At 37.5% G+C, this 20,946-nt stretch overlaps 1 protein-coding gene across 1 annotated transcript; it reads right to left on the reverse strand.

Moving 5' to 3' along the window:
• Positions 1-210: 210 nt before the first annotated feature.
• LOC114240516 (luciferin 4-monooxygenase) lies at positions 211-19,065 on the reverse strand. Its single transcript, XM_089733617.1, has 12 exons — positions 18,945-19,065; positions 11,261-11,439; positions 10,273-10,477; positions 9,423-9,609; positions 8,745-8,864; positions 7,957-8,131; positions 6,430-6,564; positions 5,409-5,540; positions 4,669-4,746; positions 3,799-3,942; positions 2,534-2,684; positions 211-448 (listed from the first exon to the last, which is right to left on the reverse strand). The coding sequence occupies exons 2-12, from the start codon at positions 11,435-11,437 to the stop codon at positions 309-311; spliced, it is 1,644 nt and encodes a 547-aa protein (XP_089589743.1). The 5' UTR covers positions 11,438-11,439; positions 18,945-19,065; the 3' UTR covers positions 211-308.
• Between the last annotated feature and the right edge of the window lie 1,881 nt (positions 19,066-20,946).

Below are 20,946 nucleotides of genomic sequence, written 5' to 3' on the forward strand. Positions count from 1 at the left end.
TTACGCAAATTATATTCCTTCACCGTGGAAATCAATCGTGAACAATTGTTGAGTACGTATTTCATTACAAAAATTACCCGCCTGAGATTCGAACATCGGTGCATCGCTCAACACGAATGCACCGGACGTCTTATCCTTTAGGCCATGACGACTTTAAACATTCTAAATTGTCCAACAACAAACTGGGTTAAAAGAAATTAAAACCAAATATCTCATATTGGATTGTTTACTTAGTACTATTTCGTTACTATTGCTACTCTCCGTGTGATTTTAGATCCAATACTTGGTTACTCATTTGTCGAAATCAATCAAAAACATTTTCCATCCTTTAAGAGTTCTTCTATGAGCTTCTTGCATTCCATTCTCTTTAGTTTTCCTGAGTGCGTATGCGGCAATGAATCCACGAATGCAATGCCTCCGTGCAATCTCTTGTGATCGCTTAGTGTTGCTGTAAACAAAAATTATGTACAGAAGATAATAATAATAATAATAAATAAATAATAATAAATATTAACTAACAATCACGCCACGTTAACTGGTCCCGTGATAAGTTCGTAAAGAACTTATGTTACAGGTACCAGATAACGGATATAAATGTAAGATTTTTATTATACACATACATATATTTAATATACATCCATAACCCTGGAAAAGACAGGGACTTCCCGCCAAGGGAAGATATTTATCATACAAATATTTTTCCTTGGCGGGATTCGAACCCGCGACTCCCTTGTGTAGTGACCACGTCACTTACCACTACACCAGACGGCCGTTTGACACAGTAGTACGTATTCTGTAGTAGTAATAAGGACTCCATCGAACGGTTGTTCGTGCAAGGGAAAGTTGAAGGCAAAAGATCTCACAGACGATCTCCAACACGATGGACCGACCTTACAAAATCTGTGACTCATTTCAACATAAATGATTGCTCTCACTCTGCGAAACATCGTGCCACATGGCGTCACAAACGAAATTAAGGAATACGGAAGCCGTCACAATTTGCCATTTCTTAACCCCATTAATAATGTACACAAAGATTACGTAAAATGTATTTGCTTACGGTAATATTTGTGTACAATCTAACTAACGAAGTCTTTGTGTTGTGGCGACAGAAAAAAAAATGTACTAGGATTAATTTTAATTTAGTTAAATAGTATTACTAACAAAAGTTTATCGTCTGATTTTGACAGCCTGATTACCCTAGAAATAAATAAATTATAGCTATAGGCTCTTTGAAGAAATTCTACGAACCAACACGGCTTTTAATGTGTTTTATTTTAATTATATTAAACAAGCGACCCACCCTCGCTTCGCGTCGGAAACAAGAAATTTTATTATTGATTATTTACGACATCACATTAGAAACCTCAAAAATAACAGTATTTCTCCACTATTTAATGGATGTTATTATACATATAAACCTTCCTTTTCAATCACTATCTATTATATTATATACCTATATAACCGCATCAAAATCCGTTGCGTAGTTTTAAAGATTTAAGAGTACATAGGGATATAGGGACAGATAAAGCGACTTTGTTTTATACTATGTAGTGAAGTGCGCTCTTCAACCTCGCGGCCTTTTTTGTGGAATGTAGAGAAAATCACTGGGTCCTCACCGGCGGGTGGGGTATGTGGGAGTTGAACCTCGCCAAAAACTCCTGCCACTCACAGCCGGCGCCAAACCTCGGACCGGGCCGGAGCCCAGTCGGGGCTATTGAGACGGCAGGACAGGGTTGATCAGAGCATATTACATCCATCCCGAAGTCACACAGTTGCCGGACTGGCAGCCGCCAGCGACACGACCACAGGCCCCCTTAGTCGACGGGCCGCAAGCCCGCCTTGATGGCACCGCGCTACACCATCTCCCGAAGCGGTCGGGGGAACGCGGCCTACCATCACCCGGCTTCCTATCACGGGCAAGCGTGCTGGGCACACCACCGCACACCTGGATACCTCCCCATACAAAGCGGGCGAAATCCGAAGCTCTTAGGGGGCCAGGTCACGGATGGGACTACGGTCCCAACGCTCTGCTCGGCAGAGGCGGATTAACGGTTTTTTGCGTAGTAGCTTTACCTCACTCGCAGAAGTCGAGCATAGCCTTCCAGAACTCGTCCCCGCCAAGCATTGACGCCTCGACGCCAAGGAGCGACAAATCCGGTCCTTTAAGCTCACGGCCTACGAGATATGGATATGGACGCCACAAATATCTCGCCTTGAGAGGTTGAGGTCTTAATAAAACCTCTTGTGAGTCCACACGGTTAGGTACCACCACCCTGCCTATTTCTGCCGTAATGCGTTTCGGTTTGAAGGGCGGGGCAACCGTTGTAACTATACTGAGATCTTAGAACTTATATCTCAAGGTGGGTGGCGCATTTACATTGTAGATGTCTATGGGCTCCAGTAAGTAACCACTCGACAGCAGGTGGGCTGTAAGCTCGTCCAACCATCTAAGCAATAAAAAATAAAAAAACAAAAATAAAACCAGAACTCAGAAATAACTTACTGGAGAAATAGACAATCTTGTACTTACAGTCTACAGCCTTATTAATATCTTCTCTAGTAAGGTCGTATTCTGGTAAGAGGACTACAGCTGCAGCAGGTCCGTTATCAGTTGCCACCACCACGCTCTCGTGTACTCCTGGTAATTTACCGATGACACCTTCAACTTCTTCCGGAGACACCTGTAGGAAAATTTAATGGTTTTAAAAGTTTCAATACTGACCAATGAAATTGATTTAGGTATATAGATGTTAAGCATTCGGACAAGATTCAACAAACGTATTCGTCGTGTTGTTTGAATGTTTACGTGATATAAAAACAGAACCTTCAGCCCACAAGCTGTGCTAATTACTACACAGTATATGCTATCAATCATGAACACCCGAGAGCAGTATATGCTAAGTATATAACAATGATTTATGTACTTCAATGATGAAGGAAGAAAATTCGCCTTTTCGCATTAAAAGTGTACAATTTCCAAAAATATTCGAAATTGAATTAATATGCGTAAACAGTTGGTATCACCGGTATTTTTCTCATAAATACTGTCAAAAGGGCGTAGTTTAGTTATAGTTTTTTTTTAGTTCACCTATATTTTGACTACTATTAACAAAATTAATACATTGTTACTGGTGGTAGGACCTCTTATGAGTCCGCGCGGGTAGGTACCACCAACCCTGCCTATTTCTGCAGTGAAGCAGTAATGCGTTTCGGTTTGAAGGGGGGGGGGGGGCAGCCGTTGTAACTATACTGAGACCTTAGAACTTATATCTCAAGGGTGGGTGGCGCATTTACGTTGTGGATGTCTATGGGCTCCAGTAACCACTTAACACCAAGTGGGCTGTGAGCTCGTCCACCCATCTAAGCAATAAAAAAAAAAACATAATTTTATCTTATTATACTAAGACAGATAATATATAACTGGTAAAAAATAAAAATAAAATGTTGCAAATATGATTAATATTAAAAATATTATATGATATACCTTTAAAACACTCTCCTGTAAAATTTGTAAGTTTTGAGATTATACAGTTTTAATGCGAGAAGACGAATTGTGTAACAAAAACATCACGACGGTGTGCATTGTGGCGGAAATGCGGGCTTGGCGTTAACCATTTGAGGTCCACAGTGCCCAAAAGTATTGGACATCTATTTTTTACTGGCAAGTGTTAGACTCCCTACATCAGTTGCGAGGGCGTGAATGATGAGAATCTTTGTGGGGGTGAGAAATAATAATGTTATAATATATTATGTATATAGTACTAGCTAGTATATTATGTATATAAATATACATACGTGACAACCCCGGAATTTGAAATTGAATTTCCTCCTCTCCAAAAAGTGAAGGCGTTCGTTCTCATCCAGATGGAACCAGTCTCCCGTTTTGTACCAACCGTCCACAAAGGATTCGCTGTAGGCTTCTTTATTTTTGTAATAGCCCTGGAAAGGAATTACCAGAATCATTATTTAGATCCAAAAATGCTTCGGCCTAAAGATGGGCAAATAGAAAAAAATCGTATGAATGTGCCTACATCTAACGACTTTACAATATTAGAACCGTCAGTCTTCCAAGAAAAGACACCTTTTCGGTCGAAGATCTGCCCTAATTAGTCTTTCCATATCCAGCTGTAAGAAATATATGTGTATTAACACGGCATTCCTACTTATAACACCATACTAACTTTCTACCATCCATGCCTACTCTAATGTGCCTAGCTTCCTACTTCCTAACCTCAAGTTCCGATCTTAAGTACAGGTTAAAGGGTGTCTTACTAGCCTGCACGGGGGAATTCCACTATCCTGCCTATTTTACCATAAAACAATGCGTTCCTGTACAGTAGAACATCGGCATTGTTTACCCAATTCAGAGATATAAATAATAATAATATAGATATAAGTATTAATAATTCAGAGATATAAGTCATAGTAATATATATCCAGAAATATAAGTTCTAAGGTCTCAGTATAGTTACAACGGCTGCCCCACCCTTCAAACCGAAACGCATTACTGCTTCACGGCAGAAATAGGCAGGGTGGTGGTACCCACCCGCGCGGACTCACAAGAGGTCCTACCACCAGTAATTACGCAAATTATAATTTTGTGTGTTTGATTTTTATACACGATGTTATTCCTTCACCGTGGACTTAATAAATAAGTTTTAATACCTTAATGACACATTCGCCTTTAACGTAAAGTTCACCATTACTCCCTGGACCTACTTCAGCGCCATTATCATCGATCAACTGCAAATAATACAATAGATAACTTTTCCAAAAATATATTAGCTAGTGTAAATTTTCAATGGAAAGATGGGAATTTAGAGATTTTAATCTTACGTCTCAATGTAGTGCGATAAACACGTTGTGATAACTAGAGCATCTGGTAACAACTCAACACTAACAGAACCATGATCTCATCCACTTACAAAAGCATTATAAATGTCTAGATAAGAAATTCAAGTCTAGATGATCTGATATTCTGAATCTTGTTTCCAGTGTGTTCTGTATGTTTAGTGCGAATTTTTTAACGTTCTCGATAGCGTAAAAGTTAACTCATTGTTTGCAGTATTGCAAATTTGAGTTAACTTTTACGCTATCGAGAACGTTAAAAAACTCGCACTAAGCACCCTTATCTAGCTTCATTTAAACTAATGGCAGGATGTTTCTTGCATATCTATACCAAATAAATCAATATTAACTATTTCTGCAGAGAAGCAAACACGAAAACCGGTCTTAAAACAAAGCAGAAGATTTTCGACAACGGCAATCAAACTCTTTATAGTTCTGATTAGACTTGTTTGTGATGTTTAAAAACAAATGCTGACTCCGTGTGTTCCGATTTCATGATTGAGGGAACTTGATACTGATTTATCACGAGTACTTAAAGCTCAACAATTCATTGTTACCTTGTAATGTAAAATATTATACACCCATCCATTCGAGCTAGCCTCCGCGTCTCTGTCGGTCACAGCGATGAATCCTTGTGTCTCGGTAGTCCCATATCCATTACATAAATGTGTATCTGGGTGTAGTTTCTCCTAGAAAGCATATTGTTACACCGGTATCAGTAACGCCATCTATCGCCGAATTGTCGAACGAATATCGAAGGATCTAGTAGCACCTAGAACGCTCGAGAAGTACAACGCCATCTATTGTCAGATAGAGGAAGCACAATACTCGAAATGTGGGGAATATTCTCGATGATTCTAGGGATTTCGTCTCGACTATAAAAGAGTTGCAGAGATGGCACGCAGTCAGCTAGTAACCGTAACTACTCGAAGAGAAAGAGCGAACGGATCACCTGAAGCGAAGCGGAAGAAGCGGATTGAGAGTTTTAAAGTGTTCTAAGTGTTGAGTACAGTTTTTAGTTGTACTTTGGTGCAATTTTATTTATCTCGAACCCCAGCGCGTAACAATATTTTCAATTGGAGAGCAGTGGATATTGGGCGTTTTTTAATCCCGCACCTGTTGCTACCAGAGCAATCACTTTTATTGGTGGTGCGCCCCACCAAGGTGGGTGGCGCATTTACGTTGTAGATGTCTATGGGCTCCAGTAACCACTTAACACCAGGTGGGCTGTGAGCTCGTCGACCCATCTTAGCAATAAATAAAAAAACTGTCGTAAAAGGCCACAAATAGATTGTCTAGGAAATGGTCAACATTATGGCACGTATTATGGCACCCGTGGCGATTATGTCTTGTCTATTACCCTAACATTTTATGACGTCATCTATAATAAGAAATATACTTATGTACCTTCATCCCAGAAATAATTATGAAAACTTCGAAAAAAAAAGTTTTATAAATATAAAGTAAAGAAAATGAAAACATAGCAAAACAAAATAAAATAACTTTGCCTACCATCAATAAAATGATGATGGGATGAGTGGGTGATGATATTATATGCATATTTTTTTTACTACGCACCTTAAATTCCTTAACTAAATCAGGAGTAACAAGAGATCCGAGGAGTATTATGGTCTCCAAAGATCCTATCTGTTCGCGCCTGACGACCGCCAGTAAGCCTTTCGCAAAAGCTGGATTGAAAAACGTCCAAGTCGGCTAGAAAATTAAAATGGAGCTTTCGAATTTCGGAACGAACTGAATGCAATAATAATTCTTATTTTATTGGCTGTATTGAAGTATAGCCACGGCCTAGCGTATGTGAAACGGTTACCAGATTCTATAGGTCTTGAAATCGAAGTCTCTATTAAAAAGTCATCGCGGTCTAAAAGATAAAATGTCTGGTGCATTTGTAAAGAGCGATGCTACGGTGCTGATGCTCAAATTCAGCAGGCAAGTGCCAATTTATCTAACCCAATATGTAGTTCAAGATTAACTTCCACAATGAACGAATAACATCATGACGTAAAGAAATCAAATCCGCAAAATTTATAATTTGCGTAATTAATTACTCGCAGTAGAGCATCTTCTGAACCCGCTCGGATAGGTTGCACTATCCAGTCTATTTCAGCCGCGAAGCAATAAATCAAACCGGTTTTTAGCGTGAGGTATTTACAATGTTGATGGTCTTCGGTAGCCACTTTATACAAGCTGGACAGTGAGGTTATTTGAAAAATTTAAGCAGTGAATTCAATATCCACTTTTTATCTTTTCGTCTGTGCTAGCATCCAAAATTTGGACACATCGATTATACGCTTTAAGCCGTAATGCCGGTCTGCATCAATAGAAATAGACAAGATATAATTGAATAAAACATTTGATTCCATTTAAACAACTTCGCCGTCTAATAAATATACAAATACTTATGTAACTCATTTACGAAGGTTTGCCGGAGTGACTCTGGGGATGAATGAAACGTAAAATAAATTTTACCGCTACCTCCAAAGGTGCATAGCATAATGATCTTGCCCGAGTAGATATCACTGTTTTGGCTGTTGCTGCCGTAATGGCTTTCCGATTTGATAAGTGGAACAATCAACATATTATGTGATCAACTTAGTACTTAACACAACTTAGTCTTCATATAGAGCAATAAAAAAATGAGTCCCCAGTGATAGGTAGTGGTTTGATTATGCAACTGACATTGTTAATGTTGTTGAACGACGCCAAATATATTTTATGATTGAACGACTACTAGTGGTCCGGAGGCCTTTCCAACTTCAGCGGGACAAGTAGGCGAGCACGGGCTTAGTCAGGAGGAGTTAGATTTCTTATCAACTACCCGAGCGCCTCCAAAAGAGACTTAACAACTCAAGAGCAGCTGCTTCGGGAATGATACTACTACCGGATCGGAATCGCGAGCCGCTGAGAAGACCCAGCGAGAAACTCAGCGGAATTGATGGTTAGGTTAGGTTGCACGACGACACCAGGGTCCCTAAGTCTGTTGTTAGAGCTGAAGGACTCTATTGCAAGGGTTATTCGGTCTGATGGATTCGTAAAGACGTGCCTAGGAATATTTTTGATTACAGTACAACAACCATTGTCACCTACCCGGAAGTTCTCGATTATCTCAATGACATGTTCCACTGTTCTTTTCTTGGGAGTTACCAGAATTGGTATGTGGTAAACGGCGCATGTCGTGATTTTCATGGTAAACGTCATCCATTGCGCTGTCGTCAGTACCATTACCAGATCAGTTGGCGTAGGAAACTTCGTGTGATACGTCCTTAAGGTTATAAAGATAAAAATAAAAAACATTTCGAAAAACCGCAAAAGATATGGCGACGTCTGGTATTAAGTGAATGCCGACACTCGCCGAGACGTGATGTTTAAATCTCATTGTAAATATATCAGGCTTCATATTCTTCAGGCCTGAACGCAGAAGATCTATAAAATATTTTAAATATATAAATAGGACCTACTGGCGCGAGCTTATACTCCAGCAATACAGTACAGTACAGTATTGATATGATTACAACTAAAGCAGGCTATGTTCGAAGTCAAGTATCCAACTTAAAGAGTTACAGTGTGTTCTTCAGATGAATACTGAATAGATTCTTCAGCCGTAGGTTCAGATGAATTCAAATCAGATATTCAAGATATCTGTTTCTATACGTGTAAAAAATTCAATACTTGTAAAATACCCGTCCTTACAGACACTGACATAACTTTGACTAGCTATAAAACCTTATACAGCAAACTATTGACCACACGTCATTTGATTTTTTTATCTTGTAGCCTTATGCAAACAGTATGGTCAATATTTTACGAATGTGTTATCAATATTTCCGCATATAATGAACTTTCTGTAGAACTTTTGGTCATGTTAAAAATCTTACCAAGACGTAGGTAGATGAGCAACTATTCCCCTATTCGTTAAGGGTACAGCTTTAGGTAGTCCAGTGGATCCACTTGTGGGTAGTAATAATATTGTATCCTCTGGATTCCCTTCGGGAATCCTACAAAATAAGCATGGCTTGGTAAATTATAATGAACGTGGCATATCGTAAAATAAATAGCTGGAATTATGGAGAAAATAATAAAAACCCTTTTAAAACGATTACGCAGATTTATGAATTCGCAAACCGAGACCTCTATAAATGTATAAAAATAATATGTCCATGCAGGCCGTTCTATACGAAGCTATGGTGATTAGCTATGAAAAAAACTACAGATTTCGGACTTGAAAAACTTCAAATGCACCCTTTTTTGGTGTTTCTAGAAGCTCTAGGAAATTTCAATAATGATAGAAACAGCAAACAAACTTGACAAATCCAGATAAATCAATCCAATTCACTCAAGATTATTGTTCCTTTTATTTAGTTTTCAAATTTCACATTACAATTCAGTAGTAGTTTAATTTGAAGCTAATTCACAAGAGACTTCGCATAGAAATTGACAATTACCATTATTGTCTGTAGATAATTAAGTTGTTTTATCTCTTGACCTCTTTTATAATTTATGAATAAATTTAGCAACTTTCACCTTTCTTTAAACCTTTATTTTTAATAGCCTACCTAAAACTGTCGATGTCGTTACTATGCCCATTTATAAAATCCTCTAGAAGGTCGTCTTCGTTGCAAATGTAAACCTCTGTTTTAAGATCAGGCAAGTCATTTAAAGATTTTTTTATGTCGTTGTAATATTCTCGGTCACAAAACACTATACTTGGTTCGAGTAATTGAAGAAAATAACTGAGTTCATCTGAAAAATAAAAATAAATCCAAACTACCTTCGACTTTGTGTTTCAATTGTTAACGTACTGTAGCTTAGCAGGCTTAGACTTAGCTTAGATCAGATGAGGTTTTTACGTGGCATTAACCGAAGCCATTGACGTTCCAAGGTGACAAGGACTTTAAAGCACGGATTCGAAGTCTTAAACAGCTTATGTAAAGGCCATATCTTCAAATAAACATACACGTTATATCTGAAATTTCTGCTTACTCTAAAAATTTAGTTCACAATATTAAAATGAGAGCACTAGGAAGTATAATCACAATATAATAGTGAACTTTTCAACATCTTCCAAATTTAATAAACAGATGACCACTAAACTAAATATCGCTGAACTTTGTGTTAAGTTAGATTTGATATCGACCATAGATAGTTTTAGATTTTTGTCAGCGATTGAGGAGATAAAACTTATAGAGCATTGTATGATGATAAGTATCTAGTACTAAGATTTACCACCAAATTTTACCATCCAAATTTTAATATCACACGCGCTGATTACATTTAACTATATAAATATAAAAATAGCAGTTAATTGAACTGACATAGAGGAAACAATATGTCATCGAAAACACAGAAGTGGCATAGCAAATTTATCAATAAAAAATGTTGGAGATTTCTAATTCGTCTACTCACAAACAGTAGTGCTGGGATCCATCATGAAAGGTAAAGCACCACTAAGTAGCAGTGACCAATAGATTGAAAATAAATTTTGATGGTTTCTCATCACCACCATAATATTGTTCCCTGCGGCCCCTCTGGCCATTATAGAACGTGCAATAGATACAGCGCGTTTCAGAATTTGCTCATTTGTGAAACTTTCTCCAGTTGATCCGTTTATCTGAAAAAAGAACGTAGAGTAGTGGAGGGAAGGTCGTTTGCTCACGTACGCCCAAAACTATGGTGGTAAAGCATATTACAATTCAATAGTGGGTAGCACAATTTAGGATATTAGTAGCCTATTTAGGTCCCTAGATAGTAGTAAGCACGAGTTTGGTTTCCGGGGAATAACAATCTTTGTTCGATAAAAATTAAGGTCTTATGTTTTATATTGGGTATTCTCATAATATTTATCTATTAGCTTTGGCTCATAAAAACCTTATACAAAATCACTTAGTTCAGGGAGACTGAGTTAATCTTTCAATCGTTTCGAAAGACTAACTATATGAACCACATTACAAAAGCCATAAGGTATAATTTTTATTGCACACTAGCTGACCCGGCAGACTTCGTAGTGCCTCAGTCGATAAATAAAAGACCTAAACTTTTGTATAAAATTAAGTTAAAACAAACAAAAGGAATCCGTCCGATGGGGGACACATCAAAGGAAAAACAAAATTGTTGTTTTTATTTAATTCCGAGCATTTTCATATTTATCTTTTAAACCTTCTCTGGACTTCCACAAATAATTTAAGACAAAAATTAGCCAAATCGGTCCAGCCGTTCTCGAGTTTTAGCGAGACTAACGAACAGCAATTCATTTTTATATATACAGAAAATATGGATGCCAGCTTATGCCTCACCTGGTGTAAAGTACTTAACGTCAATCATAGGTATCACATTTCATATTTAAATTATTTCATATTTAAGATATTAAATAATTTTATTTTTGGTATTTACGTACCATGTTTGTGGCGTTTGGTCGTTTCTTTAGACAGTGGAAAGCAATTTCTGCTAATATCAATCTATCCCGCTCTTTTGCATCTGAAACGACACCTTTGGCCGCTAATATCTCATTTAACACTTCATCTAGATACAGTTGAGAAGCATTTGGCTTCCCTCTTAAAACAGTGTGTGACATTTCTGTAACAAGAAATAATAATGTTAAAAGAAATTATCTATCTATACTCAAATTAACATTGACGTATACAAGATATAATGTAAAGGCCAATTAATTGAGTTTTTGACTTCATGTTTCAAGATGAATGGCCACATTCAAGATATAATCTCTATCGGCTGCAGTAATTAAATAATAGTAAGTTACATAATAACATGGAAGTTCCTAGAGATGAAGAAAAGAGCGATGACGTAATCATTTCAAACTAATGTAAGTAAATAAAATACCGGACTTATCAAAAATGAGAAGCACTAATAAAAAGCATCCAATCTATCTCGTGGAGCACCTTATTACTGAGATGAAGAAGATAGAAGAGCCCGTACTAATTAATGGGTCACGTATTAATGGGTCAGATCTTGAGGATTGAATTTGATGAATCTAAATGTTTAAAATCTAGACCCCTTTAATCGTTTCTTATAACAATGTTTTGATATAGCTTAGTTTTGTGATTTTTTTTATCGCTTAGATGGGTGGACGAGCTCGCAGTCCACCTGGTGTTAAGTGGTTACTGAAGCCCATAGACATCCACAACGTAAATGCACCACCCACCTTGAGATATAAATTCTAAGGTCTCAAGTATAGTTGCAACGGCTGCCCCACCCTTCAAACCGAAACGCATTACTGCTTCACGGTAGAAAAAGGCAGGTTGGTGGAAGAGGTTCTACCACCAGTAACTACTAAAGATATTTGGTTGCGTATTCCTCGGCTCCCATTTGTAATCGATGGGTGTGTGTGCATATGATGTTGCCTCGCTATATCATTCGGTGAATCAAAACGTGGAGACCGATTGGCGTATCAAATGTCACATTTAAAAATTAGCGCAAAGACGTTACAATTATGTTGAATCAAGAGGTACCGACTTTTTCATTGGGATAAAGTACATGCAATAATTATAGCAGGCATTGTCAAAATCTGCAGGCAACAGACTCAGACTAAGCACCAAGGTACATTAGTAATATCGCGCAGTATATTATACATATAAATGAAATGCTTAACAGGTTTTCTAAAGAAAATAACACCTAAAGTAATTATTTATAATGATACGAAAAACCCCAAGGTAAAACAAATCTTTCAACGCAAATAATACCCATAAACCTCCGCTAGATATAATGCGTTCGCAAACACCGCTAATTCTGCTGTTATTATTTAAACACAGCGTAACTGGATTTACACTGAGCAACAATTAAAATGGCTGATAACAATTAATATGATGTTACCAGAGAAACTTTCGGGGAAGTTTGTGTTAAGCTTCTTGAAATATGAGTCTGAATAGACCAGTTCATGATTATCTAAATTGTTATTTTTTCCCCTTCCTAAATGTTGATAGCCTAAGGGGTCATTTCAGCTTCACGAGAACCGGGAAGTGAGCTCAGGGGCTCAACCTGAGAGAATTGCTAACACTAGCCTAGCTAAGAGCATTGCTTCGCTAAATCTACTACCGGGTCGGTTTACTGGCGGTAGGACCTCTTGTGAGTCCGCGCGGGTAGGTACCACCGCCCTGCCTATTTCTGCCGTAAAGCAGTAATGCGTTTCGGTTTGAAGGGTGGGGCAGCCGTTGTAACTATACTTGAGACCTTAGAACTTAAATCTCAAGGTGGGTGGCGCATTTACGTCGTAGATGTCTATGGGCTCCAGTAACCACCAGGTGGGCTGTGAGCTCGTCCACCCATCTAGCAATAAAAAAAAATCGCAACCCACTGATAAGATTCGGCGAGAAACTCAGTGGGTTGATCCAAATTGTCGCGCAAACATAACATGTGTGACGTCATTTGAGGCCAAATAAAATGACGAGCCACCCATATAATACTGCATTAATATAATTATATAGAAATAATAGGGGTTAAAGTATGAAATTGCCGTTTTATTGTACTCGTAATCGGTACGTCGAATTGACATAGAACATTCATGTTCTGAGATTTTTGAGTAAAACTTTTTTCAAATGGTACCTATGATGTTTTTCTTTTAAAAAATGTGCAACATTCGATTATCGATTTTCAGTTGTTTTTTTTATTCAGCTTAGACAAGAAAGATGGATACTTCGAAAATTCGAGTGATTTTTGAATACGAGTTCCGACGCGGAACTAACGCTGCAGAAACAGCTCGTAATATCAATGTCGCGTTTAGAGAGGGGACTGCTACGGGGATTTTGGTTTAAACGCGTTCCTGATGAAAATTTTGATTTGAAGAACGAACCAAATGAAAGACCGCCCACGTGAAGACACATATGAATAACAATGAATTGAAAGAGATAGTAGAAGCCGGTTTTAGGCATGGTTTTAATTTACCTTACCAACAATATTGACTCATTTGCGTCATATATATAGATTAAGCTTACATATTTCTAAAATGGTTAAATATAAATGTAATTAAATTATTAATAACGTTATGCATGCGCGCGCTTAGACACGTCCGCACAGGTCCCTATAATCAAACTGCGTAAATAGTCGATATTCCGACGCTACGTACTTTTATACTCGAACACTCTATCGAGGGTTCGCGCTCAAAGAGTTAATGAAGTATGAATTATTTAATCACACAATCACGAACCACGATGTCATGCGAGGCTAATAATAATAATAAAGCTTTCTTTATTCCATACAAAAATAATTAACACTCAATTACCAACAATTTGAACATACATTCATGGATTAAAAAGTTAGTTTCTTATATTAATTTGTTATTGATTATTATTCACCTACATTATTCCTGTACGGACCCCCTTCAGGTAAAAGTCTCCTCTAAGGTACACCACTTCTTCTTAGCGTGTTCAGCCAATCTCTATCTGACGTACGGGCGGCCTTTAGCTCTCTTTCCTCCTGGACCTGTCCATACGACCGATCTTTTTGTCCATCTATTATCATTGTATCTAGCCAGATAGCCTACCCATTTCCATTTCCTTTGTAGTGAGAATGTTAAGCATCTGTTATTTTCGTTTTCTGGCGGATATTCGTGCATTTCACCTTGTCTTTAAGTTTTAAGCCCACGATGCTTCTTTCCATTATTCTCTGAGTGGTTTGGATTTTATTTTCCGTTTTGACATCACATATCCATGATTGACACCCATAGGTCAGGTATGGTAGTATGGTTGTGTCCATGGCTATTTTCTTAGTGGACAATGGCAGTTGCGATTTGAAAATTTCCTTACGAGCCCAATACTTTTTCCAGGTAATGGCGACTCGCCGGTTTCCTTCTTCTGAGTTTTTCTCCCTTTTAAAAGATATTTGCTTTCCTAAATATATATCTTTTCCTACAATTTCAAGAGGAATGTTGTTGATAGAGGTTTGTAACGTATGGTGATTAGACATTACTTTCTTTTTCTCGAGGTTCATTTCTAAGCCAATTTTGAGCTAGCTTGGTGTAATACATTTATCATTATATTCAATTGTTGTGGGCCTTCTGCAAACAGTATAATGTCATCAGCAAATTATATATGGCTCAGATAGCTTCCATTTATGTTAATACCTTTTTAGACTATGGTAAATTGCTCGTTATCTGTTGTAAGACGGCTATAAATAGTTTTGTAGATAAAGGATCGCCTTGACGGACTCCCCTCTTTATATTGATTGTTGCTTCGAATCTATTAAGCTTAATTTTAGTTGTGCAGTTGATATAAACGGTTTTTAGAATGTTAATGTATTTTTCTTCAATATTTAATGCATTTAAAGCTTCCCAGATACTGTCGTGTGATATACCTAGTCAGGTCATAAATTCTGTCACATGTTTAATGTAAAATAATTGAAACAAGTTTATTCATTATGTAACCATTCATATACCAAAATGAACTTAACAAAACATAGATTCTTATGACACTAAAGTTTATTCAAAATGACCTCCGTGATTTTGAATACAGGCCTTCAATCTGCGCGGTCAGTCGTCTATCGCAGCACGAACGAGGTCCATGTCAATATCGGCGGCTGCCTTAATCAAGGATGTCTTGAGTGACTCCAAATTGGGATGAGGCTTTGAGCACGCCTTTTCCTCCAAGTGTTGTCATATCTTGTAATCTAACGGATTCAAATCTGGACTGGAGGAGGGCCAGTCTTCGTGCCGGATGAAGTCGATTTCACGCGCCGCCAGCCAGTCTTGTGTGCTCTTCGCTCTATGAGCTGGCGCCGAATCTTGTTGGAATACCCAGTGCCTGTTATTGAACATGGTATGAGAAACAGGTTCCACAAGGTTCGTCAGGACTGTATTTTGATACACAACTGCATTCGTTTTTACACCTTTCTCACAAAAATGTACCTCTGTTAAGCCCCAATAAGAAACTCCCAACCATACCATGAGCGAGGATGGAAAATAACCTCGTTGGACACGCGGAATACGGTTGCTGGCTTCTTCACTACTGTGTGCGTACACCTTATCATTTTGTTTGTTGTAGCTCTCTTCTACGGTAAAAAATTTTTCATCCGAAAAAAGAATTTCCCGATATTTTTTTCCCGCGTACCGCTTCAACAAAGCGCGGCATCTCTTCAGTCTCAGGTCCATTAGACGAGCATTCAAACGATGTCCTGTTTTTCTTCGATATGCCCGAAGCCTTAAGTCTTCATTTAACACCCTTTTCACCGTGGTTCTGCTTAACCCCATCTGAAGGGCCGACAGTTTCTGCTTACGTTTGGGATTTCTTTGAATTCGCGCCTTCACAGCTTTTATCACTGCTGGAGTCCTAACAGATCGAGGGCGACCACTTCTTGACCTGTCATTTACACTAAAGTCTTCATTGTATCGTTTGATGGTACGATAAACGAATCTTTTGGTTATATTAAAATTTTTCAGTATGTTAAAAATTTGAATTGGCGCGTAACCGCAACGATGCAACGCAATAACTGCAACACGGTCTTCTTTAAGCGTCCACTCCGTATTTAAAAATGAGTGAAAATTCTAAAAGCATACATTTTTATTTTCATGAACAATTCGAAATTCGAATTCAATAATCTTTTTTTGTGGCCAGCATTCTAAAAGAAAAGTTTTTACTGTGTGACAATACTTATGACCTGACTAGTTAGAGTCGAGGCAAGGCTAATATTAGGGATTTTTTTTTTTTTTTATTCTTTATTAGCGCCATACACCTATTAGGTTAAGTCGGCTTTATATATTAGGGATTAAAGTATGAAATTGAAAACTTTTTATCACGTAGAAAATTGTCCAAACCACGAAAAAAATGGTAGTCCTTTGAAGCAAGGTCTGGTGAATACTGAGGGTGACGAATGGTTTCTAACTGCAGTTTCTCTAGAGTTAAAATGGTTTCACGTGCTGTATGAGGTCTCGCGTTATCATGGAGCAATAATGGTGAAGATCGATTCGTGAGTCGGGGCTGTTTCAATGCAAGTTTTGCTATCATTGTTCGGAGTTCGGCACAGTAGACATCTGCTGTTATTGCTTGACCAGATCAGAGAAAGCTATAGTGAATAACACCATACTGAGACCACCAAACAGTTACCATTACCTTTTTATTGGTAATTTTTGCTTTAGGACGCTATTGCGGCGTTTGACCTGGGGACAGCCATTACATTTTTCGCTTATGGCTATCGTAAAGAATCCAGTTTTCGTCACATGTTACAATTTGATCCAATCAATATTGGATCGAATTGTTCGATTCGAAATGAAGAAATACTCATTTCTGTATCGTTAAACAAGGCAACACAAGTTGAAAGTTTAACTTTCAACACGCGTATCTATCGGCAGATCAGTCAAATCATGAGTGACCCATTTATCATATTTATTTTATTGATTTTATTAGTATTGATATTATATATACGAACAGCAATTCATTCATATATATATATATATATAAATGAATTGCTGTTCGTTAGTATCGCTAAAACTCGGGAACGGCTGGACCTATTTGGCTAATCTCGGTCCTGAATTATTTGTGGAAGTTTAGAGAAGGTTTAAAAGGTAGATAAATATGAAAATGCTCGGAATTAAATAAAAGTAACAATTTTGTTTTTCCTTTGATGTATCCCCCGTCCGACGAATACCTTTTGTTTGTTTTAAATTTATTTTATACAAAAGTTTAGGTCTTTAATTTATCGATTGAGGCACTACGAAGTCTGCCGGGTCAGATAGTTTATAATAATTTAAGGGTTAATAAGATCCCGCTACCCTGCGTTCGAGTCTGGAGTACATGTTGGCTTTGTGGAATAAAGAGGCAGGAGGTTGGTACTCATCGTGCTTACAATACATTCTACCAGTAAACTTCGGTGGGAGACCGCAATGTGCTGGTGGTATAATACTCAGAGGAAGCTGCCACCATTCTCCAGTAGATTGATGACGTTTTACCACTCCTTTGAGAAGAGATAGGGTCTGGTTAGATAGATGCCATACGGCCGTTTGGTAACACTGATCACGAACCATCCACACTCACCCACACCCACAGCCACCCACACCCATTTAAGTAATAAAAAAAACTAGACGATGACCGAGCTTTACTCGGTTTTTTTTTTTTTGTTTGTGAAATAATATAAATAAACAATTCATTTTCTTGGTCTAACCTTAAACCAAACGCTGCTTCGGGTGGCTTAACAACGCCATCTGCTAAAATAGCTTTAGTGCTAATGTGTCTTTAAAGCAGTTAGTTGATCTCAATTAAGAAAAATAGTATTATTATTCGCCAATAGATGTCGGGAAGAGTCATAAAGTTGATTATCGATAAAGTCGATTATTGAAAACACGAATAAAACAACATTTTCTGAAAATAAATCGTAGCTAGATCGATTTATCGCCCCCAAAATCCCCTGTATATGATAAGATAAAAAAGAGCTTAACTCTTCAATGCATTTTCTTCGGGTAGTTATAAGAAGTGGAAGACTATAGCTTTACACTGGTGAACATGGGCCTTTTCCAACTCACGCTACGGGGTCTTTGGATGTCCTTATCCATTTCTAGATGGCCACCCATCGCAAATGATCGCTCCAGCTGAAGGCAGAGTGACTCAAACAAATATGACGCGTAGCCATCACACAGCACAAGATATTTAACAGATGCCTGAATGTTGCTTACGACATTTTCAAGATAAGCTTGCATATATCCAAGTTTCGAGCAACAAAATTCGGACCGTCGGTCTACCGAGCAATATCACCCGCTCAGTGGAACATCTTCCTTTTATCGTATACCTCCACACAACCTTTGCTTGTGTGCGAAATATAAGAAACATAATTAATTATGACTTATAAAGTAAATAACAGGCTTTAATAGGGCACAAATTAAAACCATAGAGACAAAGTTAATGTGTTATCTGTGACCGTTATGTCGTGTTCTTGACACGTGCACATATTATCAAATTATACGGACGTTTTGGACAAAGATGACGAAAGCTACGTTTGTATTATCTGTTATATATAAGCCTAAACAATAAAAGCACGTCATTAGTTGTTAAGCCCAGCACTATAAACTTTTTACATAAAGTTCAATAAACTTCAATAGATAAATAAAATATAAAGATATCGAAAGGAAAGTAACAAAGAGGACTTACTATAAGTGTTTGGCAATCGCGGCAAGCGCGTTTGCCTGCCAGGACAGAGTGTAGTTGACTGATAAAATAATGATTTATCTCACGAGTGAATAGGAATGCTAACGTTTAGATATCGGGATTCTGAAACCAAATGGCGAAAATTTAAAACTGCCCGTATTAAATTGTTAGCTGTCATAATCAAAAACTATTTACGATTAAATTTATAAAGTACCCGTCTTGGATGATTTAACTACTGAAACAAATAAATACGATCTAATAGTCATGTTTTTATTCTCATTAAGAGTATATTACATATTACGTGTACTTTACGGATTAAACCGTAAAACCTTTACCGATTAAACCGCAGACTGGAGGTTTTATTTTTATGATTGAAAGATTACTAGGGCCCGCAGGCTTTTCCAGCTTCACCAGGACAGGTGGGCGAGCAAAGGCTCAGCCAGGAGGGGTGGGATTTGCTAACAACTGACCGAGCGCCTCCGAAGGAGACCTAACAACTCAAGAGCAATTGCTTCACGAATGAATCTACTACCGGATCGGAATCGCGACCCGCTGAGAAGATCCGGCGAGAAACTCAGCGGGCTGATGCATGGGTGGATGCACGTCGACCTCTTTGTCGAGTTCGACGAGTACGGTTACCGGGGTTCCTCAGCATGCTCCTAGTGTTAGAGTTGAAGGTATCTAATGCAAGAGTTATTGGATCTGATGGATCCGTAAGGACGTGTCGTGGAGATAAGGTGACGCGACGTCTATAGTTTAAGGTAACCACTTAACTTCATCACTACTTAACACACCATCCAAGCAATAAAACTGTTTCCATGACTGTGGAATAAGCACAAAATATAAACACCACAACATTGGAAGAGTTTTATTCTTTACCAAAGCGATAAGATTAATGTTAGTAATGATGCAAAAATATTTGCGTTAGCAATTAAAGATTAGGTACACGGTACAAGGTTACTAAACATTAAATAATTGACATCATTATGTTACATAATGCATATTATTTAATATCATACTAAAACTATAAATGCCAAAGCTTTTAGAGACGGATGCGTGTTTGTTACTTCTTCACGGAAAAATTACTAGACGGACTACTACTACTAAATTTTACTACTACAAAATTATAGTACGAACAAGAGACAACAGGTGGCGCTAAAGTAATTTCTTAAGAAATTCATATTTTTTTTCAAACAATTTGCAAACAAACATCGGAGCGCCATCGTGTTTAACTATAGTATAATTATTTTGTCCGTGCAGTTTGGTTCATAAAAAATCGTAGCGGTGCAGCGAGTATTTCGCTCTCTCTTCCACTCACGAGCCTCATGGACGGGCATAGTGATGCGCATTATTGTTGTCGATAAACGTTATAGATACTGTATTTAGTTTTGTCATTTTGTGGGTTAGTGATAAAAATGAAAGAAAAAATCACTAATGGAACACTTACACCACATATCGCCGCAGCTAGTTAACGAGAATGGCAGAAATTAACAATTTCTAACTTTTCGGGATCTATTCTTATTTCGGTGAAAAATTATAACATATTGTTGAACAACACGTGCAAATATTATTTTGAATAAATTCTGCCGTTTTGATACAAAACAAAGGAGTAGCAATTGTGTCACTAAAGAAATTCAGAGAACGAATGTATAAAAACACATTTCTCTTCGACATAATGTACTACATGGACATGGGCCATTTTCGGCCCAGCTACTCGTGCTCTCAAGGACATTAATGAAGTATCTATAGAAAAAAAACATTTCATTTTTACATACTTATTTATAAGAGAAATTTAATGGTGGGATAATTAATATCATATAATAAATAAAAATAAATTAGCATGACTAAGCTACATTGATAATATTGAAAGAGTCGCCATAGGTAAAATATATTTATACTTTAAACAATTCAAATTAAATCTTCTTAATAAAAATATGATATTGCAAAAAACTAGCAAAATATATTATTAACATATTTAATTAATGGATTTTAAAATTAATATAAC

This window comes from Bombyx mandarina, chromosome 16, assembly GCF_030267445.1.
Source record: "Bombyx mandarina strain Sakado chromosome 16, ASM3026744v2".
NCBI classification, from domain to species: Eukaryota; Metazoa; Arthropoda; class Insecta; order Lepidoptera; family Bombycidae; genus Bombyx; species Bombyx mandarina.

What these genes read in the sequence shown, in the direction of transcription:
- LOC114240516 (XM_089733617.1), bottom strand. Translation starts at nt 11,437, where the DNA reads ATGTCACACACTGTTTTAAGAGGGAAGCCAAATGCTTCTCAACTGTAT. An exon ending in GACCAAACGCCACAAACATG is followed by an intron (nt 10,478 to 11,260) that starts GTACGTAAATAC and finishes TTCTTTTTTCAG; the next exon opens with ATAAACGGATCAACTGGAGA. An exon ending in ATAATATTTTACATTACAAG is followed by an intron (nt 4,747 to 5,408) that starts GTAACAATGAAT and finishes TATTATTTGCAG; the next exon opens with TTGATCGATGATAATGGCGC.